Below are 27,825 nucleotides of genomic sequence, written 5' to 3'. Positions count from 1 at the left end.
AGGAATTTGCCGTCTGCGGCTTCCCAGCCTGCTTCTCCTCCTCTGCGTCTACATATTCGCCGTTTTTTGTTGCCCATAGATTTTAATCGTTTCTTTTGCTGTTTCTGTTGCTAATCATAAACTCCCCGGGATCGTGTCCATACGTCATCATTAGCCAAAATATCTGGACAGTGTCATGCTATGAATCAAAAACCTGAACTTTGGACAAGCTACTTATCTCTGAGCTTTGGTTTTCTCATTTGAAAAATGCAAATGACACCTATTTATGCCACGTGGTTTCTAGAAGCGTATGACATGATCATTTTCGTGTGTAAAGGAGATAGTCAATAAATGCTTTTGCTATCATGTCGCTGTCTTGCTTAAAAAAAAAAACTTCGACAGCACCTCTGTCGCCTCTCAGATTAAATGTAAGCATCTCAACCCGCTGCCGGATGCTATCCAGGAAGACCCCGACCTACTGCGTCCGCCTTCGCTCCCGTGACTCCCCTACACATTCTTTCACGCAGACCAAAAGTCCTGCTCCTGGAACACAGGGAGTGACCATTCTGAGTGACCAGTTTTGTTTTGAGGATGTGCTTGACGCTTACATATATTTTTCTTTGATTCCTAATTTTCCTTAATACCTACTTAATTTTAGTGGTTATGAGTAGAGATCTAGAGCCAACTCCTTGTCTACTTTCATATCATGGCGCCACAGCCGTCCAGCTGTGTGGCACTGGACAAAGTCACTTAATTTCTCAGCATCCTCACCTGTAAAAAGAGATAATAATAGTAACTATCATGCTGCTGAGATTAAACATGTTAATCCATGTAACTAACAGGAAGTTCTCAATAAATATCAGCTGTTTTTATTATGAGAATTTCTAGTTATTTGCTTCTGATTCAACTCTGCAAGCCGTTTTCCAAATGATGAGAAAGGTTAAGTGCCTCTTTCAAAGTAACAGCGCAAGAAATTGGAAAAGACGGGGTCTGAAACCGAAGCCGTCTGGCTGCGAAATCCATGCCTTTCCACCACGTCAGGTGCCGGGCCTCAATCTCCCTGCCTGAAAAAGGCCCTTCCTGTGCGTAGCTGGAACCTTTCCAAACCCATCCCAGGAGCTCCCTCCTCCGCCAGCTCTCCCGGACCCCCCGTCCGGACATGCTTTCCCCCTCAAAATCCTCACAGCCGTGTGTCTCTTGTCTTTACCCAGCAGCGTGTCACGGTGACTTAGGACTAGCGCGTGCGCTCCTTGACACCTGGGTGGGGCTCTCTCTGAAGCAGAGCCCTTTACCCGAGGAGACGTTTAATAAAGTCACGTGAATTGAGCAGAGGGTCTCTAAGGTCGCCAGTGGGAAATTCTGTCCAGTCCTATCCAGGAATCATGTACCTCCTAACACGCCTCTCTGCCAGGTCCTGTAGTAAACACTGAGTTTAAAGAGATAAACAAGGCAAAATCCCTGCCCTCAAGGAATTTACAGTTTGGTAAAAGCGCGTTGAAACCAGAGAGTGATTTTTTTTTTTTTAATGGCAGCGTAATAATTGATCAGGTGAAACAAACACTTTAGTAATGCAGATGAATTCTCCTTTGTCATTCGTGCAGATACAGTGGTCTCCTCCAGCTGCTGTACCAGCTTAGACTACATCGTCACCTACCTCTTCAAGCACATAGCAAAAGAGGGCAAGAAGCCACTTCGGACCCGGGAGGCCACCCAGGCCGGCCAGAGACTGTTACATTTTATGCAGCAAAATCCAGATGTCCTGCAGCAGGTAACTAGCGCTCGGTCACCTGACGTAAGAAACAGCATTTCCCAAAAGCCAGCCCGGGCCCTGAACATCTCTTCGAGCAACTAGTCTTGCCAAGATTCTTTACCAGTTACTCCCTTGGAGCATTTTCCTGAAGGCAGGAGAGTAGCCGGCCTTAGGACACACTCGGGAAGTCTCTTGGGTCTTCCATCTCTCCTTGGTGAGACTAGAATTCAAAAAGAAGGTGGCTCTTCCAGAGGCCTGGGAGACATAAAAGGTGACTTTTTTCTCCGGAGCCTCTAGTGAAGTCATCTTGAGTGGGCCTTTTGAACAGTCTAGGAGGTCAGGAAACGGCCATTTCCTGGGGTCCTCGTCCCTGCCAGGTGCCTGGCTAGGGCTTCCCATTCACCATGTCACGGGTGGTATTTCTGCCATTTGAAGATGAGAAATCAAGGTTCAGACAGGTCATATTCCCAAGAGCATTTAATAAGAAGTCATAAAGCCACGATTTCTTTGTCAGATGTATTTTCTGGCTAGCTAATATGAGTTAGGTCCAAGTTTAATATTGTTTTAAAAAACTCATTTCTGCAAATCACGGTAACGTAACAGCACGCATAAAAATAAACATATGGGCCACAAGTATTTCAGAGAGTAATACCGTTTTTCTGTGGAAATACCATTACTATGATATTTTCCAGTTCCACTAAATTTGGAAAATGATATCTTTATACTGCTTCCATTTGTTTTATTTTGCCAAATTATCTCCCTAATAGTCTGTGGTTTGCTAATGTAAACACTTTAACATGGTCATTAACCAGCATATAAGTCGCCTGCAATCAACAGAAAATGTCACTCTGGATAAAGAAATGCTGAAATAGAATGAGACAGCCGTGGAAGCGGTTTTCTTCCTGGCTGCCTTTTTTTGCTAATATTTAAATGAAATTATGTAAACTTTACTTGCGGCGACGTTTCAGTTGACTAGTTATTTTCCTGGCAAGGGGGGGTGTGTAGTGAAGATTTTGTATAACTAGGCAAAGAGCCACAGGCTTATAACTATTGGGAATTGTTACGACATCGTGGCGATGTAGGAAAGAGAGGAGGAAGGTAACTCACATTTATTGAGGACTTTTATGTACAATGTGCAAGAGCAATTGAGACCCAGAAGACACAATGTCTCTCCTCAAAAAGTTTCTCTTGGGTGGGACAGAAAGACAAGTAACTAACCAATTATATGATAATTAGGTCAGTATAGGGATGACAGAGAGTGACAGAGGCGAAGAGGACTTTCACAGATGTCTCCTCATCCTGACCCCAACACAGTCCTGAAAGGTGGATGTCATCATCCCCATTTAACAGATGCGTAACTGGAGGTGCAGAGAGATCAGCTGGAAAGTGGAAGGGAAACCAAGGTCTGGGGCTCAAAAGCCCGAGTGCTTCCCACTTACACCACCGATTGTCAGGGAGCTGTGTGGCGAGGCTGAGGTCTCAGCTTCACCTGGAATGCCTTTTCAGAAAACACATTCTGTCAGGACCTGACTGTGCCTCTCCCCTTCCCTCCCCCACCCACCCAACCGCAGGAGGCACCAGAACTGCCAGGGATATGTCACAGCCCTCAGGAGTTCTGCAGGAGAAGGCTGAGAAGCACAGACTTAGAGCATGTAGCCAAATACCCATGGACAGGCCAGAGATCAGACTCACTCCCCACCCCACCATGGCAGGTGACAAGTGCACCACCAGATCGCTCCTGCCAGCACTCTGCCCTGATCACAGTGTTGTCCCATAAACTCTGGCAGAAGCTTTTAAGTGGGTAGAAAATTTACCAAAAATCACTAGGCTGTGGGTCTAGACCAGTACTGTCAGACTGTGCAGGGCAAGTAATACGGCTGTGCAGGAGACAGTCAGGTTCGTCTTTCCTGGGAATTACCACGGGTTCATTGGTGTAAGTAACTTCTGTGTGTTGATAATACTTGGTAACCCTTTCCTGTACAGCGTATGGCTAAGCAGTGATATATCTCTATTAACAGTGGACTACGTTCTATTTATTTGGAATGTAGCCTTTCAGATAGCATTTTAAATATTAACGACTGGTATCTGGCAGTCAGCATAAATACGATTTGCATCAGCACGAGGTTATATCATCTTGAGTGCCTCTGATGTCAGCTGCTGGCCGTAGCAATGTCTGACATCATCTCCTTAGGTCACCGACAGCTTTGACCTCTATTCTTATGCACAGTGTCTGTCGTCTCTAAAGCTCTTTTGAATTGATTTGAAATTTTGACTCTTCCCTTTATGAGGCAGTAAAATTGATAATTATTCAGATGGGAACTGAGCGCTGAGTGAAAAATCAATTCCACCCGCTCTCTGCTGCGTATAAAATTACTTCTGAGTCGGCTGGACTGAACGGATGGCCGGAGTAAAAGCAGCAGGCAGGGGCAGTGGGAAGAATTAGCTGGACAGAGCTAATAGCCTGAAGGGATGGACTCGGAAAAGAGGGAGTGGGCCAGTTGGGGGTTATTATGAGCAAGGATGAGTCCCATTGATCATCTGTTTACATCGGCTTTCCAAGACCCTATAAATCAGCCCTGAAGAGCAACAGAACCCAAGATTGGGCCTCTTACCAGGGGGACTTGGTATTAGATTATTCTCATTTTCACACTCAGATGAAAAGTGAGCCATTGATTATTCATTGGTTGCCCATTAAATGCTGTTTTTATAGATGATTTGCCTATCACAGGAGGTAATGAACAAGGTTGCTGCTTCATAACCGAGGTTTCAGTTTTCAAGGCATCTGTGTGGGTTTAAGTAATGCCTAACCCTATTAAAAGGAATGGGTTACAAATTGCTTAACAGCGCTGAAAAACTAGACCCTAATGACTAATTGTGCTTGGAGTTTAGAGAGGGTTGTCAGCTCTTTAAACTAAACTGATGCAATGATCCCGCAATTATTTACTAGTTTGAATTGTTTTTCCCCCCAACCTGGATCTATTTTGCCGGAAGCATAATTGCATGAGGAGTGTCAGTTCCAAAATGCAGAAGTTATCTCCCGAAGCTTCCCTAGCCAATGAGGAGGAACCCAATAAAGGCTTTTCCAGCATCTTAATAGGCCTTTCCATTTGTATGCAGCAGCCTGAAAAGACACTTTAAGTGCCTCTCACCTGGCAATGTGTTTGCTTTTACTTGCCACGTGGCTGTAGATCTTCAAGGTCTTTAAAAAACATCCTCCAAACAAGCCATCTATCATGTTTTGCAAACGAATCTAACTTTGCAAGCACTAAATTCAGTCCATTTGAAGAGGCGTTCTAATTAAGTGGATCTATTTCACACAAGTATTGTCTAACCAGCATTGTTTTGTCTTAACAAATTGAGAAGAACCCGGTTTTACATGTATTAAGAAAAAAAATCCCGTGTGTTTTTATGTCATCAGAAAGACACACTAAAATTGTAAGAACAGACCGACCAGTAGTGAGTGATTAGGCACTGATCTGCGACGGAAGTTGGACAATTGGAACTCCTCGGTGAAAGTTTTCAGTTTTCCCATTGTTCATGCTAAGTCTTTGCATCTACGACCCATAGATCAGCATTCATTCAGTTACATCGCAGACTGAAAGATTTGCCCAAAGCAGGTACGTGACGGAGTGAGTCTTACAGAATTGTGGGGCATTTCAGAGATGCGACTGATTCTTTTTCAGTTTATGAGAACAGGACGCTGATGCCAAATGCGTCTCTAAGTCAGAATTTCTATCAAAACTAATTGCTCTAGGAAGAATAGCACACCCCCGCAGAAGTCGTAGAAGAACTATGTGATTGTCAGTATTGCGGATTAGATTCGGCGCTCAACTTACCAGCAGGGTATTTTCAGCAATCACAGTCTCTAAAATCTAAATACAATGAATGGAAGAATTAGAACATTAGGTTCTAATTCCAAAAACCCAAAAAACGTTTTAATTATGATCTTTCTCCCTTCTCTCCCTCCCTTTTTTACGCTAACCTGGCATTTAACTACAAATCGTGAAGAGCTGTCAGGAGCCATAAGAATCATACTTCAGTAGGGACATAAGCCGAAAGAACATTCACCCTTTTCCTCAATCAGTCAGTCAATCAATGAAAATTGCTTTTGTATAGTGCTCTTCGTGACATACATCCCAAAGTGAATTACAGCAGAAAGGAAATCATCTGCTCTTTTTTCATTTCTGTGTTTAGATTGAAACGATATTGCTCAACATTTTGACATGCTACACAAGACATCTTTCTTACTTAAGATTCCATCCTGTAATACTAAGCAGGAGAAAATGCGGCCGCCGATTTAACCGACGTGGAGATCTTGGCCTCCAGAACCTTAGCAAGACTCTCACGGCGGGAAACATTAAGCAGATGAGATATATTCATGGCTCTTATCCTCTTAAAAAATAATTAGCCAGGTTTTCTAATGTTATTAAAGGCATTTCTCGTGAACCTCAAATAGAAAGTCTGCCCTCCGCATGACCCATTAGCTCAGTCTGGATGATTTGCAACTTTATCATCAGAAATATAGCAGTAGATGAATATCAGAAACACACACCGAAAGAGCATTCACAACCGGGTCAGAGGACAGCATGGATTCAGAGGGTTTAAAAGAGTCAGGGACAGGTCATTAGTCAGCAAAAGTGGGAAATCAGACCTCACGTTTCGTGACAGAATTGTTCTTGCACACGCTACTGTGATCTTGTTCTTCACAGCAACCTGTGTGTGTGCTATGTATATATTTCTAGGATAAGAATAATAATAAAACATAAGTGCTAACTATGCGCAGGCACTAGCTTGAGCTCTTTACATATGCATTTAATCTAATTTACTCATCACAGTATCTGCAAAGCTGTAGTGTTATGATCTCCACTTTACAGATATAGAAACTGAAGCACAAAGTGATTAAGTAACTTTCCCAAGGTCATACAGTCAATAAGTGGAAAAACTAAAATTTGAGCCTGTCTGACCAATGCCAGAGTTCACGTGCTTAGCCACAAAACGAGAGGAGTTGGTCGGTGACTGGTCTGAAGAAAAGTACGTATGTTTTAAGCACTTAGAACGAGGCAAGTGAGCCTCTAGGCAGTCCCACCGGGGCCACCCCCAAGGTGGAATGATTTAGAGCAGTCATCCTATACCCCAACTTCGTGCTGCCGTCGGGACGAAACAGATGGGCGGTGACCCACAGAGGCAACGGGCAAGGCAGAGGAAGGTCGCTTTGCCAGCTGGTACAGAAGAGCCCCGTGGCTCCCAGCATCACTGAGGCAGGGCTGACCAACCTTCCTCTCCCTTATTCTGCACCAAACCCAATCATTAATTCTACAGCCAGACGTGGAGGGTGTAAAATTTAGCAGGACACGTATCCTTGAGAAGGTCAGAGTCTAGTAGTGTAACTGCGTCGTGACGTCCCTCTGTGACTTTCCTTTAAAGCCGTCGAGGTAGCTCCTGGGGTTTATTCTAACCTGATTTTTCCAGGATAGAATCGATATGGCAGCTGTGAGATGAAGTTGGGGAAGCAACAAGTGCTTTGCTTCCATCCCCCACGCCCAGCAAATCCCTGGGCTTCGTCCCGGTTTTCACCACCGATTCATCTTGTCGGTTGTAAACAGCGCCTCTTTTCTAAAGGAAGCTTCTAGCACTGAGCACCGTTAGCTCTGTCGAAGGCCATTCTCGAGGGCCCCTCACATTGGCCAGTCTGAAGCTGACCCTTTGAGTGACCCTCCCCCCCTCCTTTCCATCCTGCGAGGCGTCACAAGCCAAGATGCCTCTGGAGCCAAGCAGGAAACGTGAACGAGGCAGCCTGGAAAGCAAGCTAAACTAGACACACGTGCCTGACCAAAGGGGGTGGCATCTAATCGTTGCCCTATGAGAGGTAAGACCCCGTGCAGCCAGAGATGCTGCGATTTCCCACCCCCTCAGAAAAGCAGCCAGAAATCCAAATTTTAAAATGCTGGCCACTTGTTGAAAATTAAAAACAAAAAAAACCTTAAAACACTCCGCAGACCAGAACTGGGTGTCTGCTCGCCAGTTTTCCACCTCTACGTGACGTAACCTGAGAGGATTTCAGAACTGGAAGGTCTCCCGGTACGTGCAGGTCCCTTCTGTTTCTTTCTCACAGCCGTGCCGTGTGACACTGCTTACAGTGCTATTTTTGCTTCTCTCTGATGTTTTGATGATTTTCGAAGCTCACTTTTTTGCTATGTCGTTTAAAAAGGATGCTATGTTTTGCATACAGGGATGCGATAAACAGGCAATGAGACAGTTAACACCTCCCAAACATGCTTCTTATTTTCAAAATAACCAGATTTGTTTGAGGCAAAGATAAAATTCAGTTTGGTCAAATGCGTACCATGTGTGTGCGCACGCGCTTGTGTGTGTGTGTGTGTGTGTGTGCGCGCGCGTGCGTGCACGTGTGAAATGAGAATATCTAAATGGACCAGGGCTGGACAAAAGCATCTAGGTTAGGTAAGAGCCAGGTAGTAAAAGTCCAAAAGGGAGTAAAACTCTTAAGAATTATGAATTCGTGACCACTATCCCTGAAGATCAGTTTGGAAAGTTAAAGTTTATAATTTTAAAAATGGAAAAAATACTTTTTTATTCAAATGGCATCTTATCTGTGATATTATAAAATTGTTTGTCTTTCCATCTTAGAAAGAGGATTTTAGTTCACGTCTTTTATCATATCCCATATCTTTGCCGCTGTGATTTTATTTTTGTTATAGTTATTTGTCGAATGACTCTTTCTACTGTAACCAAAAGTGGTGTTTTAAAACAGAAAAACCAGTTAAAATAGAAACCTATTCTTGACTCATAAATCATCAAATTAGGGGTATAACCATAATACCGATCTTTACAGTGTACCTTTTGTTCCCCAAAGATCATCACCATCTTGTCCCGGCACCAAGTAGAGTCTGGCATGCCCCCCCCCCAAAAATAATAAGATTTCAGAAAGACAACCTGCAGGCAGCAACTTTAGGTATCAAATCTAGCATGGTCATAGACTACTATATAATAAACTAAGTGTTAATGCTAAGATAAGATTATAGTATTATATACTATATAATAACCCTGCTGAAATTCCACAAGAAAATTTCCTTCTAAACATGAGTGAAGAAAGAAGCAAGTATTTCAAAGATTGTTCCAAATGGTTAACAGAACGGAGAGGTGGCTGTGTTTTGTTTTTTGTGGGTTTTTTTTTCACTAAGACATGTGTTTTTCTACCTCTAAGCACAGTTTAAAGATGTAATCCATTGATAGCATAACTTGCCTTATTAATTGAAAGGGATAGAATCCACCAGATGTAGCCCAAACCAGCAGAGAGTTGGGTGACTAAGCAACAGCAAAGACACCATATTGAGTGAGCCAGAATTCAGTCTCCAAGTCATTTATTTCAACCAGTGACAATACATTTAAACTCTTGTGCCTCAGCAGTGATTGATGGTTTAATATCATATATAATTTTTTTAATGAAGGCAAACCATTTAAATATGTTACCATTTGCACTGGTATTCTCCTATGTACATAACTGCATTTAATCATTATGGGGATTGTTTTTATACTTGTGTAATTTGTATCCAAGAAATAACTGTCAAAATCATCTCATGCTGTTGCTGGAAATGGTACAGTGTGCTTCATACTTGAATAGATTCATTCTTCCCCGCACATAATTAAGAGTGTTGGAGCCTTCGCTGCCACCACATAGGAATTCCATGTTTACATTTCTGAGAATGAAAAATCAGCCACAATGTGCTTTTTCAGGTACCCATTTTCTGGGGCTGTGATATTTAAGTACCTTAGTTCTGTACCAGTGTATGATTTGAAGAGTTTGATTTTAAGACTTTTAATATTAAAATACATAATAAAATTTTATTATCTAATTACAAGAGGGTTTAGCCTCTTATTAAAGTTGCTAAATCAGGCCTAGATTAGCATCATAATGGCACAGTTTGACATGGAATACTCAAAAGTCAAGTTCGAGGGAAGGGACAGGGTTTTTTTTGTCGTTTGGGGGGATTTGTCTCCTGCACCCACCCCTGGCACAAAACACCCAGGATGAAATGCATGTATGGAAACAAACAAGGAGCAATTTGGAACGCTGGCGAAGGAGTGGAGGTGTCAGCCTAGGATGGTACCCTTAGGCGAGGCAGCTGGTATATGTAGCCTTTTGTTTATCTGCTACTGGTTTATGTCGCCTTTAGGCCGCACCAGAAACAATCACTCCTACAGGGTCAGCTGCTGGTCAGAAGCAAAGTAAGAAAAGATTTTGCCTTCGAATGCACAGCCATAATTTCTGTACAGCTGGCACCTGCTACTGGTGCACAGCGTGAAGGTGAAAGGTCAAAGAGGCAGTTGTTCCAAACTCAAGAATGGCTTAAAGGGACTTGTAGATTAATCTGCTTTATTAACTTCTGTATATTAGATAACTATTGCTGTGAATGACAGTACATCTTTTTGAATAAGTCGCATCTCTTTCTCTTTTAAATTAGCTTTTGAGTAATGAATATTAAATAGAAAGCATTTCAGGGGTAATTAAATGAAAACAGAATGATGTCATTTTACAATTATATTTGTGTGTTTATAGAATAGGGGAATTATAATGTTTTCCAAGGAGCTAAAAAAAAAAAAAAAAGGCCCAAACCTCAAAAAAAATAATTTGAAATAAATAAGTCGCATGCCCATTAGCCTTTGTGTATAAACGAAAAAAATCCGATGTAGTTTGTGACTTAGCATGAAGTCATTGGGCGCCAGTGGCCCGATTTGGCGTCCCCCGGGGGACCCCGGGTGTTTTCTTTATGAATCAGAGTGACCGCGATCTGTCATCATTCTTTTATCTGCAGGTCAGCGCAGTCAGTGTTGCTATCGGTCCACAGCAGAAGCTCTCAGAATAGCAAAGGAGTTGTAAAAACTGAACACTGGCCACACCTTGTCCCCCACACTCACGTTAAGCGGATAGAAAACATTTCATAAAGAAAAAAAAAAAACACGTGGTCGTCCACGGACTTAGCCCGATAATAATTAGGCACGCTGTCTAAGTCCCTCACCCAGTATGGCAAGTGGCAGGCAAGGTGGTTTTTAGCCTCTTCGTGAATAGTGGTTGGCATAATCGACTATCGCTGTAAATTAAGGATAAAAAGAGTTCACGAAATATATCCTTTATGTAAAGCCTCGGCAAGAAAAACTCCTAATCCGTAGACTAAGAACAGACACCAACACCAGGAATGTGTGTAACAGTTCGTGTTCTAAAGGAGCAGTTTCATCTGCTGACTCTCTGTGGTTTTTCTTTTTTGTTTTTTTTGTTTTGTATTTTAAAAATTCCCAGAAAAAGAAAGCACTGCAGATGGCATTGCCTTTTTATGCTAACACGGCACAGGCAGTGGACGTTATTTGGGATCTCATGTGCACGCCCAAGTCTTAACACAGACGCCGGCTTTCTGCTCTGAGTGGTGTTTCTGTGACATGTGAAGATGACTCCTGAGAGCATCTTCCCGAGTCACAGCCCCGCCAGACCAAGGCTCACCAGAAGGACCCCGAATTTGCGTATGTATCACAGAGATGCTGCCAACCTCGACCAGGAGGCAGTGGGTGAGGAGCGTTTCCTCACCTTACCACTCCAAAGTAGGAGAACCTTCTAGACCTTCTTGAAGATCTAGACTTCCTCTCTCCTGTAGCAGGAGCCTTATTTTCTCCAGAGTTGCTAAGACCTAAGAAGTCAGTATGGAAGGGCAGCCTCAGACTCAGAGAATTACGATGATGATGAAAAAGAAGTAGAAATAATCGTCCTGTGCTAGGCTTGTGTGCTAAGTGCTTTACAAACACACACGCACGTACGCACGCGCGCACGCACACACACACTGTGGTACATGTATATTTCTATTTTAGTCTCACTATTCTGTCTGGCAGATATTTTTATCTTCATTTTATAGCCAAAATACTGTAATTGCAGCTCTGAGAAGTGAGATAACTCAGCGAGTGTCATAGAGCTAATAACTAGCAGAGCCTGTGCTCCCAACCACTGTACAATACTGCTTTTAAATGGCCCAGAAACAGGAGTGGTGGGCATGGAGGGCAGGCAGAGGGAGACGCCTGGCATTCATTCATTCATAAGGCCTTGATTGAGCCAAGGACCCCTTTTCTTGAGAACTGATTGGACAAGAGGTAAACCCTTGACCCAAGCTGGCTCCATCCATCTCCCCCAGATGTGGTATTTAAAAGTTGTTGGTCAGCTTTCTTCACAACGGTCAGAGCAGACGGATTTCGCAGTCCATACACCAAGCTCTGAATTCCAGTGATGCTGCTCCCTGTGACCTTGGGCGCCGCCACCTCAGCCAGGGGAGTCGTGCACCTTCCTCGAGCTGGCCCTGAGGATCGCACGGCTGGCCCGCTCCCTCCTGTGGCCTCGCGCCCAGACCACAGACTCCCCAAGACCCTGTGCAGACCTGCTGCCTGAGAGCTCCCGTCCCGTGCCATCACGCCCTCAGCCAACCCCGCAACTTGGAACAAGGTGCATGGGAAAGAAAAACAAGGAAGTGCGTGCTTAGCCGAGAGCAAATGAACAAAGAGCATGAAATAAACTGCCAAAAAGGACAGCGAAGGGGAGGGCAAGGCCTGAAGAGAAGTCTCGTAGGCCCTAAAGAGACCCATGAGAAAGAAAGCCCGAAGCTGGAGCTCTGTGTTAGTGCCGTACTTAATGTGGCATCTCGTTCTAGACAGGACAAAGAAGTCCCTCTCAGGGAACTGAAAGCGTCAATTAGAGTTAAGTGCATCGAGAGATGATTTCTCTGAGACCCGTGAGATTGGAAGGAAGCAACTTGATGGGCCGATAATAAGAGATTAATAAATACTTAGGCTACATGAGCTCTGTAAGGCCCCAGGGAACACATTTTATTCATTTCTATACCACTGTGTCCGACACATAGTAGGACTTCAGTAATTCTTTGAGCAATAAGTAAGCGTGAGAAACAGGGCAAAGGAAAGAAGGCGAAGCCCCCGGCATAGTACCTGACGCATAGTAGGTACGCAGTACTTCTGTGTGCAACGTGGTGCCTAGCACATAACGACAGAACGTGGACTTGAAGCGTGAGCAGGTGAAAGCAAGCTAGTTGGTATCATGTGGGACTCAAAGCCCCCCAGAGGCCCGGCCTGCCTTGGAGTCTGTGCTTTGAGGAAAAAGTTCCACCCTGTGCAAGTGACGTTCTCATATCAGGAGGGGAAGCCAGGCCTCCCTGCCCATCCCCGCCTTTCCCCAGCCCCCTGCATTACGGATGGGCCGGAAGCAAATGGACAGGAACCTGGAGGCAAGTAACTGAAGTGATTTAGGAGAATGGAAGGGCTGGCTTACGGGGCCAGATTAAAGAAGCTAAATATGTATAGACTGCCTAAGTGACAACTAAATGGGGCATTTGATAAGTCTATAAATACTTGGAAGATGTAAATGCCAGGCAGGAAAGGGAATTACTTAGCATGGCACAATGGAGTATTGGCATAATGGGATAATATTAAGAAAGGGAAAATGAAGGCTGAACATCAATAAAAAGCTTCCTGACAAAGAGAACCGCTCCTGACAGGGGACACCATTAAGTTACGCGCTGTGGGCCAAGGGGAGGAATGGCAGTGCCATTTCTCGGGGTACTGCTGGCAACGGAGCCGGCAGGACAGGAGCCGAGATACCTCTTGGCCGAGCACAGGAGCCAAGCAGGTGACCTGTCACGCTCCCCGACCCTGAAACAGCGAAGAGGCTGCATCCTCTTGGGAGAAGTCAGGCGGCCCCGGCTTCCTAAAGGCTCTGACCCTCCGGGGAGCGGCCCTGCAGGCAGTTGCCCTTCATGTCACCCCCGGAAAGATGCCCTCCCCTCGAATGGTACCCCACTTCCCGCGGGGTGAAGCCCGCACTCTCTAGCACATGTGACTGGGCCCTTCGCCAGCTCTGGCCCTGGTCTGCCTCGTCAGCCTCCTCAGCCACCACCACGTCGCCATTCCCTCCCAGACCCCCGGAACTGCTCACCGTCCCCCAAACACTCCACGCCTTTGCGCCGGCCCACCCTTCTTCCTGCCTGACTACCTGTCACACTTCGCTTAGCCTCTGCGGTAGATCCGCATGTCACCTGCGAAGCCTTCCCGGCCTGCCCGCCACCCCCAGGCAGAGCTAGTCAGCCTCCTCCGGTCTCGAAGCCGCCTGCGCAGGCTCCTGCGCGTGGCCCTTGCTGTCCTGTGTCCTCATCGTCTAGAAACCGTGTCTCTCCCCCAGCTCAGGTGAGCTCTCTGCGGGCTGGGACTGAGCCTCGTGTACCTGTGTATCCCCGGGGTCTGCCACTGAGCCTGGCGCGAAGTAGGTGGCCAAGAAACGTCTGAATGAATCAAGGAATGAGGTTCGATTCCCAGCACTCTCAGCCGCTGTCGTCCCTTAGGATCCCCGTGGGATTGTTATCACGTAATGACTGTCAGTCGCCCCCCGGCCGCTTGGCCAGTGCTCCGCTGTGCCATTTAAAACAACTATAAATAAAAACTCTGAAATCAGACAGGCAGCCTGCCCTCCTCTATGATTTAAACGTAAACTCTAGGCCGGTCTTGAGTGGAAAATGCTTCCTGGGGCCCTGTGAATGGTCCACAAAAATACTTTTTTCTCCCCACACAGAACCATTTTAAACTTGAGTAAAGTAATCGTCCGCTATTGGTCATGAAGATTCTTGTTTCTAACCAGACCCCTTCACGGAATCAGGGAGCGCGTAGTGACTGACACGTGAGAGGCGGCGGGGCTTTGAACCTCCTCCCGTCGGGGTTATAGACTTATTATGAAACACGGTGTTCGCCGCGCCCTGCTCGGATGGCTGCATGAGACGCCCTCGCACCATCACGCCGCAGGGTGTGCCGTCGTGAAGCAGGACACTCGCCGGGAAGCGTCGCGGTGGCCGTTCAGGGAGGCGGCACGCCGTTTCCCACGCCCTTCCTCCATCCCGAATGGCCTCCGTTAGCATTTGCTTTACCGCTGGGTGTTTACCGTCGGCGACGTGCGCTCACAGTCGTCTCTGCCGCGCACACGTGCGTGCGCTGGTTGGGTCCATCGCACTGCACCAAGTTCGGTGTTCGCCGGTCGGCCTGCCGGGCAGCCCCCCCGCCTCCCACCGGGGCGGCCCAGCGGCCAGCCCCTCCCCGCCGTCGGCTGTCTGGAGTTTGAGGCCGTGCCCTGGGAGCTCGGGGTGTATCTGCAGCTTCAGCATCAGGTTATGTTTCTTAGAAAGGCTTCACGGCTGCGGGGAAAACGGGGTCCCCAATCAAGAATCCTGGCCACGCCTCTCCGTCCGCCGCCACGGCCTTGCCCGAGGCCCTCGTCCTTCGTCCTTCGTCCTCTGGACCTAGGCAGGGGGATCTCGCGGCACCATCTCGCCTCCGCCGGTGCCGTCACCGCCACCCTCCGGGCCCCACCCCACCCCCTGCCCCGTTGCTGCTCTAAATCACAGACCTCATCATTATTTAAAAATCCTTTGAAGGCTCCCACTTAGGTGCTGGCCCAAACTCATTGCTGCATTTAGCGTGACCTCAGAGGCCTTTCATAAGCTGGACGCGGCCCAGTCTCCCCCTCCCCCTCCGCTCCACTCCTTGCCGGTCAGAAGGTCTCTCTCCAGCGCTTCCTGTAGAGGGACTAAGTGCCCCTCGAACATGCCAAGCCCTGTCTCCTGAGCCTTTCCTCGTTATACTTTCTCTTCCTAATATATCCTCCTTCCTCGGCCATACTATATGCATCTATGAAGATTCAATTTAAATATTGCCGATAGGCTGGTGATTTTAGACAGAATCATAGCGCGTGTGCCTTCGTTAGTCACTCGAGCTCGCACACCTGTTTGCTAATTTGGGGACCTGCAGAGGGTCGTGTAGGCCATTAGAGGTTCTAGAACCCGACTGCATGGCCGTCATTCGGGCAATACTAGAAATGACAGTGCCACTTGGATAAAAATTAGAGGAAAATGGCTTTGGAGTTAAAAGCTGTTCCTCTACATACAGATTTTCCCAATATTTCTGCCCACAGGAAATTCAAATGGTACTTTGGACAAGCGATGCTTAATTTTTGCATCACGCCAAAGGGTGTTCTGTGTGATGTTGGCAAGAGAAGAGTGAGAGAGAGGTTCCCAAGCAGTGCTGAGTGGCGAACCCCGCAGCCTTCCAGTGCCCCAGGTCCTCTGGTTTTATTTCAATGCAGCAGGCTGCATTATGCGATCCGCAGCCACTTGAAATATGATTTACCACTCGCAAAAAGTTTCAAATGGATAATGAAGATTCAAGAATGAGACTCACCGTGTAGTGTAGTCAATTTTCTTGCCGTTGCTCTCCAGTACATCCCTGCCGTTGAAATGAATTATTTATTATAATTTATTTCAACCGCGGAAAATAAAACTGTTTTCATTGTGATGGGCGCTGTAACACTCAGAAGAGACGCATTACGTGCAGTACTCTCAATTAATTAATCTTGAAGTTTCATCCCAACTTTGATCTTCTTTCTTGTAAGCTTAGGAAACTGGCAGGTAATTCTTTCCCCGATAAACTATGACTCAAATGCATGTTTAGAGAACGAGGGGTAATGTTGGTAATGGAGAAAATTGAAACAATAGCAAAACTAGGTTGTGTATTTCCTTAGACTTTATGGTAGATAGAAGAGTTTTTAAATATTCTAGGCAATTTACCACTTGGAGAAAAAGCATCCTTTAACTTTCCGTGAGGGGCGCGGGGCTAACAGTTTACATGTGACGTGTGCGGCGCTGACGTATGAGCGTAGCCAGCTGAGTTAACCAGTCCTACAGTATCTTTATTGGTGATGTTTTTTATTTTTTGCTTTTATTTTTTTTTTTTAAGCAGAGCTAGCATTCTGCAAAGGCCAAGTAGGCAGGACTCCCAAAGGGTTTTCCGGAGGAGAATGGGTCACCCATAATTGATTGCAATCTTGTTTCTTTAAAAAAGAGGCTCACCTCATCTTGCATTTCACTTGATTTTTTTTTTCACCTAAAGTGCTATGCACTTGCTTCTATTATGAGGCTACAAAGACATCTAAGGACTTAAGAATGTGCTTAGTATGTACAGATATTAAAAGATTGAATGTGCCTCAAATGGTGGAGCTTGGTTGATCCAGGCAGGGAACTATATGCTTATTTGTTCATTACTTTCATTTTTCATAATATTCCACGAACACCACATCGGTAGACAGCGGACGAAGAGAACAATTGATTCCTTTTCCCTAAAGATGGCGGTATCTAATTTGAGGAGGATCACATTTCAATATCTACAGCTCATAGGCCCCAGGAACAGTGCTTCGTAGCGACAGCAACTCCCTCACTTCCACGAGTGCTGAAAAGCCGGAAGCTCTCCTCCTAGGGCAGCATCCAGAGCCTTCCGGATCCTTCCAGATCCTGGACCCTCACCCAGGGTCTGGGGTCTGGAGAAATGGCTCCGGAGATGACTGGAAGGTTTCTCTGCGTTTTCGGCCCCTTCTGCACTATCCAGGCAATCTGGTTTCTGTTTTGCTATTTTTCTTGTTGTGAGGGCCAGCTGTGCCCACCCCCCACCCCCCGCCCTCTCTTACCAGCCTTCTGAAAGGCCAGTCGCACGTGCCCAAGGCGTCCCAAGACTCAGGCAGCTCCTGAGTATTTGGTGCATCTGTTATTGCTTGTTCCTCAAAACATCACCAACTTATTACATCACAGTCAAGGATAGTCTAGCTTGGCCGGAGGTGCAGATCATTTGTGTCCTACCCCAATTCCCATTAAGGCCCCCGCCTAACAGATCGAGGCCCCCCGCTCTGCAGACATGCCGTCTTGGTCACAGCTGTGATCATCCTCGCTTTGTCCTGCACCCCCCCCACCCCCGCCCCGGTCTGGACACGGGGACACTTCCGCGTTGGTCTCTCACCTTCTCTTGGATCTGTCCTTCCTTCGTCTAAACCAAAGCCACCTTCTCAGGCTGTCCTTCCACCACCGTTGGACAAGACAGATTTTTCTCTCCACCTGTCTTGGGTTTGATCCCCGTAGGTCAGCGTTCATATCATCACCTCAGGTCCAGTTTTGCTTTCCGATATGGATGGGGAGCAAGAGGGAGGAGTTTGAATTTCTTCACCTTTGTCTTAGAACTTTGTGAAATATTATTTACATGTATTATTATTCAATATGCTCAAAAAACATTCACAATGAAAAGGATTCATTTTACAGGGAATATTATAACTCAAAGGAAATGAGCCTAATTTCCTGATGTTTTCTGTGATGCTAATTGCTGTGTACGTGGTACTTTTGGTGAGAGGGAAGCCATTCTTTTCAGGAAAATGTTCAATGGGCCAGTTTTCAGAGACTATTAATTAATGTCTATTGTTGTTCAGTTTGAGAGCTGCAAATATGTTAACCAGATTTATAAAAGTTCTAGGTGGGTGGCAAGGCGGCCTGCTGCAAACTCTCTGGAACCACTGCCCTGGATTCTAATCACCGGGACTGCAGAGGGCAGAGTGGCCGGCCAGAGGAGATACATGTGGGCAGCGTTTCGGGGACGCCCACTGAGCCGTGCCCAGAAACCATCCTGTCCTCTGACACCATGCGTCCCGCGGAAGTCCGCAGTGAGAGCCAGACGCACTGCCTCAATCACCACTGCCCACGGCCGGCGGGAGGTCCTGGTGGGCACTGTCCGGCAGCCCGAGGGCGGTGGGCAGCGGGCAGGCCGGGGCCATGGTGCAGGCCTGGCCTCTGGACTCGGGCAGCTCTGTGCACATGTCCGAGTTCCACTTCACATCTCGGCGGCCGATAGCTCTGTCCCCTTGAGCAAGTGGCTTACTCCCAGGACCTCCGCTCCCTAGTCTATGAAATGAGGGTGATCGCTCCGTCAGGGTTGGCTGAGGGCCGGGGCGGTGTGTGCACGCGCCTCAGCCGGTCCGTATGAGGCGGCATCATTGCTGGGCAGCGAGGAGGGTCATCGGGCACCGCTTCCTCGTGGGTGGGAGGGCTGTCAGCAGAGGCGGCGCTCAGCCTTTGGCCCTTGTCACCTGAAAGCCTCTCGAAGGGCTCTCCCTGGTAGCTGCTGGCTAGGGGGACAGTGGCGGCTAAGAGGGTTCTCAGGCCCTGCACGAAAAAGCCAGATCCTTGGAAATGAACAACATGAGACCACTTCACGTCTCGGCCATTGGCTGAGGCCAGAGCTTCGCTGTTTTCCGTGCGGTCCCCCGCTCAGCTCCAGCTCTTTCTACTTGAGCTCTTGGTATTTCACGCCTCCTTTCCCATTCGTTCATTCATTCATCCATCCATCCATTTATATAATTATTCTTTCATTCGGTAGCTATTTCCTGTGCCCCTGATGTGTGTCGGATGCCATGCTAGGCACCAGGTCACAGAGAAAAGTCCCTCGTGGCCCCCGCACCGCAGGAGTCCGCAGACGCGTCTTCCTACCCCAGCCCGTTGCAGTCAGCGCCCTGTCCGCACCACGCCGCCGGCTTCCAGCCGTCCTGCTCTGCGGCTGCTGGCCCCGCCGCGCCTCCAGCTTCCTTAGTAGGAATGCGTGCTGACCGTGTCGCAGAAAGCGTCCCGCACACGGCACACGGTGCGCCGCGCTCGTGCTGTGCCGGCAGGAGGCAGGACAGGAAGCCAGGACAGGAAGCCCTGAGGCGGCGGCATTCGGATCGCTTCCTGGCCTGGGGAGCGTCGGCCCAGCGCGTTCGGGTCGGAGAGTCCCCTGCGCTTCATGCTGCTTGTGCTCCATCCCACTCTAGGGAGACGCGTGGGAGAGGAGCAGAGGGCGGGCCGACGCGGGTAACACGCGCTGCTTTATTTTTCCAGCGCAGGGGTTTGGAGAGTAGCTTTGTGTTCTCTGTGGAAGATTGCAGGTTCCAGAACAACAGAAGCACCGTCGTTCAAAATCCATCCCAAATAGGGACGCTTTCTGGATTGTTTCCCATTTTAGGTTCTTTTATTTTTTTTACTGCAGTTCTCAAAGTTAGATAATTGTGAGGAGACTGTAATCTGACTTATCCGTACATAATCAGACATGAAATGGGGTCCTTCCTTGAGCCACAAGAGTCTGCTGAGCCGGGGCGGGGACCAGTTGGAGTAAAGGAGCGCTGGGAACCGTTGGGGCCTGTGAAGAGTCAGTGCTCACGGCAGCCCCTCGAAGTAGGTGCCGCCGTCCCCCATCTCGTAGGTAGGGCAGTAAAGGCTCAGAGAATAAATGGCTTGGCCGAGCTCTGAGTGAAGTACGTGGCGGGACCAGACTTGGCCTCGGTTCCGTCTCCAAAGCCCGTCCCTACCACACCACGTCGTGAGAAATGTCCTACAAACTCGCGCCAGAGCCTGCGGGGAAGAGGAAGAAGGCTGAGGAAGTGCCGGAGGCAGTGTGGAGCGTGGCCTTCCTAAGTGGCCCAAGCCACATGGCTCCCCGTCCCCCGTGGTCCCCTCCCCGGTGGGCAGAACAGCTGCTTAGGGATAACACATGGCTGATGTGGGTGTGTTCGGGCATAGGCCGTAGAAGATGCAGCCTGGGCTGGGCGAACAGGGGTGGCCGTTCCAGCCACCCCCGTAACGTACGGGGAGTGAGCAGAAGTTGGGGGTGGGGGCCCCGCTCATGCGTACTGCTGGTGCTTCGTGCCTCTGGGGGGCTGGGGTGCGCTGGTGCGGGGTCGCCGAGGGTTCTCTCCTTTCAGTCTTGCTTACGTCGTTAACCACAGAGAGCCACCCGGAGGTTCCACATCACCTGGAACGGGATTCTGTACTTACGCATTTCACCCCGTATTCTTCCATAGGGGGGACCCTTCTCCAGGGTAACTTGCCACACATTTAAACTGTTTCCCCCCGTACCCTCTAGTCCTATTAGCAAAAAGAACTCTGGAAATGAGCTGCCATGTCAATACCGTTTGAGCAGATTTGCTCGCTAATTTCCATCTTTCCGGAAGAGTAAAAAAGAAAAAAAAAAATCATCCATTTTAGCCAACTTTATTTTTAGAAAAGTATTTTATTCAAACATCCTCTTACTTATTACAGACATAAATACATGCATTCAGACAAATGAATCCACGGGAGAACCGTATAAAGTAATTGGCACATCACTTCAAGATGCTTTGTCAGTTACTGGAGGAGTCTGGTACCTCTAACTCTAATCTTTTCCATTAAAATATCCATTCTGCCTTCACATTGTGAAGCCCATAATATTTTAGACTGTCTCCGTGGATCTGTTAGTTTTGCTTGTCAATTTAATTTGTGGCTCTATGACTTTAGGTGGCTTGTTAGATGGTGCATAGAAACACGTAATGTGCAAATGATGTTCAACACGCCGGGCTCACGTCCTAGCCCCCCCGCCCCAGAGAGACCGGACACAGCAAACGAGGACGAGGACTCGGCAGATTTCATTCGCGGCCGGCCTCAGCGCTCTGCAGACGATGGGGTGTGCGATGGCCGATGTCCAGAGCTCCAGGGATGCTCACGGCTGTTGCTGCCGCACGTCTTTGATGTTCGGAGCACTCTCTGCTCTTTGCGGCACTTTGTAGAGCCGCCATCTCATTGTTTGAGTCTCGGAGCTCCCTCGTGCTGGATTATTATTTTCCTCTTTGTAGCTAATGATACTGAGACACAGAGAGGGGGGGGGGGGCGGTGGGGGGGTTCAGTAACTTGCCTGAGATCATGGAGTAAATTGGATTGCAAATAAGCCAGAGGATGGAACCAGTCAGAGGTGCTGTTCGTGGTAGCCTTTGCCACATAACGGCCATTTCTCCTGCCTTCACTGACAAGGGGGCTCTGGAGCTGTGGAAACGGAAGGGCCGGAGGTGGGAGGTGACGAGTCCAAGAAGCAGACATTGTGCCATCAGCTCCACGTGGAGGACAGACTGACCTCGGCGCGCGTCACCACCGCTTGCCGGCCTCATCTCTGGCGTCCCTCCCTTACTGTCCCCTGCACGAGTCCACATTCAACCTGGCCCCAGAGGGATCTTCCTTAGTGCAAATCTGAGCATGTCCCTCTCTCGCTGCAGACCCACGACTGCCCCCCACCGTCGTCAGGGTGCAGTCCAGATTCGTCGCATGGCCTCCCCACCTGGCACTGGGGTCTTGCTTCTGGGCCCCCCTCTCTTCTGTCCGGCCACACTGAGCCTCTTCCCGTTGCAGGACCCACTGTGTTCCTTCCCAGCCTCCTCCTCCGCTGCTTTCTCTGCTCAGAACACATTTGTGATGAACTCCTTAAACACTGGCCTCTCTGCGGGGTCTTCCCTGACTTCTCCTCGAGGATCCCGAAGCATCCCTCCCTGCCTCCCTCCACCGCAGGCCCACAGCTCCCTGCACGCCCTCTGCGGGTGGGGGGATGTGGGGGGCTGGAGAGGGTCTGTTTCAGGAAGCTTCTCGCTCCTGTGGTAGAAGCCTGTGGTCTCTTCCCTCCCCTAGGTGTCTTGTAGACTTTGAATTTAAGGGAATGGGTGACATGTACATGGAGCAGTAAAGTGAGTAGTGAGTGAATTAGTCAATGAAGAGTGAATGAGGACCTTTGACAGCCTGCGCCAGCAGGAAACAGGACAGTCCAAGGCTGCGTGGATCGTGTCCCATTCCTCCCTCTCTGTGGCGGAGAGGAGGGCGAGCTGGGCCTGGTGACTTGGCAGAGAGGACAGCGTGCCAGGGTTGAGGGACAGGGACCGATCCTCTTGGCCTCGGACTTCCGCCCGCTCAGAAGGTTCTCACTGAAGCTTTTGGTGATAGACGCTCTTCCTCGGGAAGCTGAGAGTCCTTGCCAAGAGTCCCCACAGCAGCATCCCAGGGTTCCGGAGTCAAAGCTGTTTGTCCGGGAGGAGCCCTCATGGCTGTTGAGAAGATGCGGGCGCAGAAGTTGAGCGCAGAGGGGCTGGGACCGGGGGGACTCTGAGCCAAGGCTTCACTGTCTCCGCGTGCATGTCTTCCAGATGACGTCGGTCCTCATGAACACCATCGTCTTCGAAGACTGTCGGAACCAGTGGTCAGTATCCAGGCCTCTCCTGGGGCTCGTCCTGCTCAACGAGAAGGTGAGTGTGACCGCAGGGCGGCCCATGGGAGGCGGTCGCTGGGGGAGGGAAGAATGGAGCACCCAGGGGCAGGGCCGTGTTCCCGCAAAGCCTCAGCTGTTCCTCAGGCACGCAGAGGCCTCAAGACAAGCTCTTCCCAAACGCACAGCTGACAGGCGCTGGGCGGGCGGTTCGCTCAGCAGGGCTGCAAGCTCACCCTCACTGCCCTCCCCCTGTTCCAGGGGGACTCCGAGCAATAATCCCTGCTGCTCCTTCCTCGGCCTTCTTTTAAACCTGAGATCCCTCCGGCCCTGGCTGGTGGCAGCAGCCCCTCAGGGCCGAACACAGAGCCAGCGCCCTTCAACTAGGAGCGAAGGCTGCAGCCCTTAGTGCGCTCGCCGCTCCGGGCCGCCTCCCAAGCTCTCCCGCTTCCTCACGAAGCCACCCGGTCTCCCCAGCAGTCAGAGGGAACAGTGCATTACTGCTCTGGAGAATGAATTGTCTATACAATAAGATAGTACTGGGGAAAAAGACAGTGAGATTAGAGGCAGCCGCATACATTAAAATTCAAACTGAAATCCCAGCCTTGGAAGGAAACTAATAGAAGAAGAAAATATATCAAAAAGAGAAGAGCTGTCTCATCATTCACCTGTGCTGAAGTATCCAATTTTAGCCACATTCAATAGCACTGCCATTCATCTTCCCTCGGCGTTATTGTGATTTAAATCCAAGCTCTATAAAAGAGAGCAGTTCTTTTAAAATGATTGAGAGGGAATAAGGGCAAATTCAGTGTTTAGAAAAAGCTTATGACATCACAATATTATACTTTACTGATGGAGGCAATATTTCATGGTTTGGGATGAAAAACTAATAATTTTCTATTTGGTGTGAGTCACTGCATCATTATAAACGGGAAAAATAAGTAGTTTTGTGCATTCCCAATCTTGTTCTGGAAGACATCGAGGTTTAAGTCTAATGCCTCTGATATATAGTATTTAAGTATTTGTCTGACTACATATTAATTATGTGTGTTTTTGATGTGAGCTGTTTTAATGTATGATGGAAATTAAATATCACGCTGTTTGGGCTTGGAAGGATAAACACACGACTGGCGAAATGCTGTCTTTGTGCCGAAATTAGGCTGCTTCCAGTGATTAGAGGCCGTGTTTAGCACGAGAGCTCGCGTTTGGGTAAAAGGCCACAGGCCCAGCAGAGGAGAAGGGGGCCGTGTGTGGTTCTTTGGGACCAGGCGTGACAGATATTTTTCTTCGTGCCAGAAAGTTCTCCCAGAAGTAAGCAAGCTCCTCTAGTGCCCACCTCAGCAGAGCAGACCCGTCCTGACCCAGGAGGACAGGGGCGTGGAGCAAAGCCTGGAGTAATTTTGAGGAGCGATTCACTAGAGCATGAGGATGGGACCCTGAACCTGGCCTTGAGTCACCCGCAGCCTGAGGGACCCTTCCTCTTTCAGCCTATCTGTGATTAGCAGAGAGGAGAGTCGGGAAGGACTCAACTGGCCTAAATTGTTCAGGGACTATAGAATTATTATTGCAAGAGATTTTATGGGAAAGGTTACTACAGTTTATACCTAGGAATGCCTCTGTTGCTTTAGTTTGCTCTAGAGGCTGAGAGTTCGAAGTGGACCTCGATGGAAGCTCCTCTGAGAGTTAGGAGCCCGGGCAGATGGGAGCAGGTCCGGCCCCGCCCCCGGGGCTTGCTTCAGGCCCAGGGTCCCAGTCAGCCCTGACGCCAGCTCTGTCTCCCAACAGTATTTCAGCGAATTGAGGGCAAGTCTGATAAACAGCCAGCCTCTCCCCAAGCAGGAGGTCCTCGCCCAGTGCTTCAGGAACCTGATGGAGGGGGTGGAGCAGAACCTGTCCATCAAGAACAGAGACAGGTAAGCGGTGCCCAGCAGGCTGAGCGTCCCTGGGGCGGTGGATCTGCCGGGATCGTGCTGAACACAGGTATCGCTGGGGCTTTTCTGTCACACCTTGCAACCCTACTAGGCTCAGTTCAGTTCCATCCGATAAATGTGACTGCGTATTCGCCTTCTTCCAAGCATCATGCCAGGCGCTACGCAGCCCTTGCCCGTAAGCAGTTTATAGTCCAACAGGGGAGGTAGGAAAAAGAAATTGTTGAAAAGGTCAAAGGAAGGAAGCTCATCTGCCACGAAGGACAAGGAGAGGCTTCCTGGCACTTGAAGAAGCACAGGCTTCGGGTCAGACGGACTCCAATTTAAATGCTCTCCCTGCCCTTTACAGGTCGGGCGGCAGTGAGTGAGGCAGCCACCTTCTCTGGTCCTCAGTTTTCTCACCAGTAAAATGGAGGTGATGGTAATTGGCTGTGACATTTAAATGACAGAGGGTAGTAAAGCATGGTACTGGGGACATGTGACCCACAGAAAATATTAGTTCCCTGCCCGCCCCGTAAGAGTGGCTGGTTGTACAACAGAAGCAGATAAGTTGCCAATGAGAGCTAAATAAGAGGGGCCCGAACCTACTAGCTGTGCCTGCATTCGTTCATTCATTCATTCATTCAGGGCACAAAATTTATTGTGAATCTGCCATGTGCCGGGCATTGGGGATACCGGTGGTGAACGACTCGTTCAAGGCTTTTGCCCTCACGGAGCTTCTAGTGAAGGAGACAGACAATAATGAAAGATGTAGGAGAAAACGTCTTCAGGAAAGACAATGCCTCTACCACCCTTTTCTGAAAGCAGCGGCATCAGATGCCGTACCATTCGAAACGCATGTTGTCCGTCGGCCCGGTGGCCACGTGTAGCAAGGAGTCCCCAGGCGGGGCTCGGCTAAGAGGAGGCCGCGTCGGGCGGGCTCCGCGGACACATGCCCCTGCCTGTTCCCTGCCGCGATCCCCCCGTCAGGCAGAAAGCCCGCAGGAGAGACGTGCGTGCCGAATGGGGAGGCCGGAGGCGCCTCCAGGAGGAAGTCCTTCACCTGAGGCTCGGGGATCCTGAGCCGTCCCGTGAAATGGCGTCAGACAGCCCTCCTCGCTTTGGGGGCGCGCCAGCCAGCCAGGGCTGCATGTTTCCCACGTGCCAGGCGCTGCGCCCAGCGCTCACCAGGCACTGCCTCGGCTCGCCCAGTCAGTTCCCACTTCCCACAATCCCGTGAGGTAGCCTCTCACGGTGGGCACCAAGACAGGAGGCTCAGAATTCATCCGCGATCACCCAGCGAAGCCGTGGGGCGCCAGGATTTGAGCCTGTAGTCTGTCCCTCCTTCAACCATTAAGTTCAGTTTTCTTATTTATCTGTAAAATGAAGATACTGATTCCTACCTAGGGAGAGGCTCATGATGATTAAATGAACTTACATGACCCGTGAGCTTCAGTTCTTTTCTTTATATTTCCTACCTCCACGTGTCATTCGACTTTTAACAATTTTTAAATGGAAGAACCGTGAGACACACCCCTGAGCATGGGGAGCGCGAAAGTGGCGGAAGTGGTGGTACCTCCCGGGCCTGGGGCAGGCGGGACAGCGCTGCCAGGGGCCGTGGGCGGAAGGAGCGCAGCCGGGAGCTCGGGCCCTCTCCAAGGTCCTGAACTCCACGCGGCTCTGTCCGCCAGCGGTTCATGCGGCGGTGGCCTTGCCATTGCCCCAGGCCCTTGCCTCCTCTCTCCGCAGGTTCACCCAGAACCTGTCCGTCTTCAGAAGGGACGTGGCAGAGGCCCTGCGCAGCGAGGGCAGCACCGAACCGTGCGGTCTGGACATGATGAGCTGACACGACTTCTCCAACCTCGCGCCCGGCCGCCTTTCCCAAGAGACTCTTGCGGGTCCGAGTCCCAGCACCGCGATGTTGGCTAGCCCAGGGGAATCTATTTTTCAAAACAAACAACAACAAAAGCCCTACCTTTTTATAAGTCTGGCCTGATTATAAGAATTTATAACATGGCACAAACAATGTAAATTCGTTCTTTGCTCTGAAAAAGCAGAAGTGTTTTCAGTCTTTCTATAAAATATCATTATCTTTGTTCTTATGATACTCTGAAAGAGTGTAGAAATAATATTTAACCAAAGAACATAATAAACCAGGCTTGCATCTAAGTGCATACTAGTTCATGGCTCCGCAATCAAGGCTGAGAATTCGTTGGAGATGCAGCATTCAACATGGATCCTGGCTTGAGACAAACACCATTCGAACCTGTTTACTAGGAGTGCGTTCTGAGTCTGGAAGCAGCAGCGCTAGGGACCCTGAGCTGCGGGCATCGGGAACGAAGCAACCACAGGACTGCACAGGGCCCGCTCCGCCTCAGCAGCATCTGATAAAGTCGAGAGACAGTAACACAATTAAATGACTTACAAACATTGTTTGCTTTTCACTGGCATAAATCTGCGGTGGTTCAGTCTAGAAAAATTAAGCTGCACAATTACTGCCTGCAGAGAGATTTCTTCGGGAGGGGTCGGGGAGACCCAGCAAGAGGTTCTGGGTGGCGCCAGCACCCGGTCCTTCTGCCTTTCATTTTTAAGAGACTCTAGAGGTGTCTAAAATATGTATTTGAAGCAGCTGTGCCTTCTTGAGCCGCCCAAAACAGTTCCAGAGGATGAAGAACACCGATTTCCATCCCTCCACAAAAAAGTCTTACCGCTATGAGAACTGCACCTGAACCCACACCCAGGACGTGAAGGAGGCCTTTCCAGTTTGCGAAGGACTGCAACTAGGCTATTAATTTGAGATTGCCACTGTCAGATGGCTTTTGTATCTCACCGCTCTGTCTTCGTGGTTCAGGCTTGTAATAAATATCGTGCCCTTTATTTCTGATAAGACATGAAAGGTTGGCCTTACTCTTGAAGAAGAAGTAAATCCACAGGCTCCTGTTATAATCTCATTTCTCAGACTAGTGTTTCTTGAAATCTTTCTTGGTACCGGAGTTTTGTAACAGGCTTGTCACATAAAAGCAAAATCACCCCCAAGTTTATTTGAAAATGTTTTTCTTCCATGCGTGATCCCAGGAAATGGGGCGGGGGCGGGGGGGAGGCAAGCACGTTCTAGATGGGATTCCTTCTCATATTTAATGAACAAGTAAGCCCGGGCCTTACACTATATTTCACTGTATTTCATTAGCAGCGAGAAATGTAATTTTCCTTGAGAAGGCAAATTCTGAACTTTATAAAACATCAACTGTT

At 48.8% G+C, this 27,825-nt stretch overlaps 1 protein-coding gene across 3 annotated transcripts in view; it reads left to right on the top strand.

The window, feature by feature from the left end:
• The window catches only part of RANBP17 (RAN binding protein 17), a 254,560-nt gene extending 226,948 nt beyond the window's left edge, over positions 1-27,612 (top strand). For all 3 annotated transcript variants that reach the window (XM_016145083.2, XM_016145082.2, XM_036225086.1), the window contains 4 exons: positions 1,581-1,747; positions 22,611-22,709; positions 24,455-24,582; positions 26,326-27,612. In XM_016145083.2, the coding sequence (XP_016000569.2) occupies positions 1,581-1,747; positions 22,611-22,709; positions 24,455-24,582; positions 26,326-26,422 (491 nt within the window). In that variant the 3' untranslated portion in view covers positions 26,423-27,612. The remainder of the gene's footprint in view (positions 1-1,580; positions 1,748-22,610; positions 22,710-24,454; positions 24,583-26,325) is intronic.
• The last annotated feature ends 213 nt before the right edge of the window (positions 27,613-27,825 follow it).

The sequence above is a fragment of the Rousettus aegyptiacus genome, unplaced genomic scaffold, assembly GCF_014176215.1.
Source record: "Rousettus aegyptiacus isolate mRouAeg1 unplaced genomic scaffold, mRouAeg1.p scaffold_m13_p_7, whole genome shotgun sequence".
NCBI lineage: Eukaryota > Metazoa > Chordata > Mammalia > Chiroptera > Pteropodidae > Rousettus > Rousettus aegyptiacus.
This window is presented reverse-complemented; position numbering and strand designations above follow the sequence as displayed.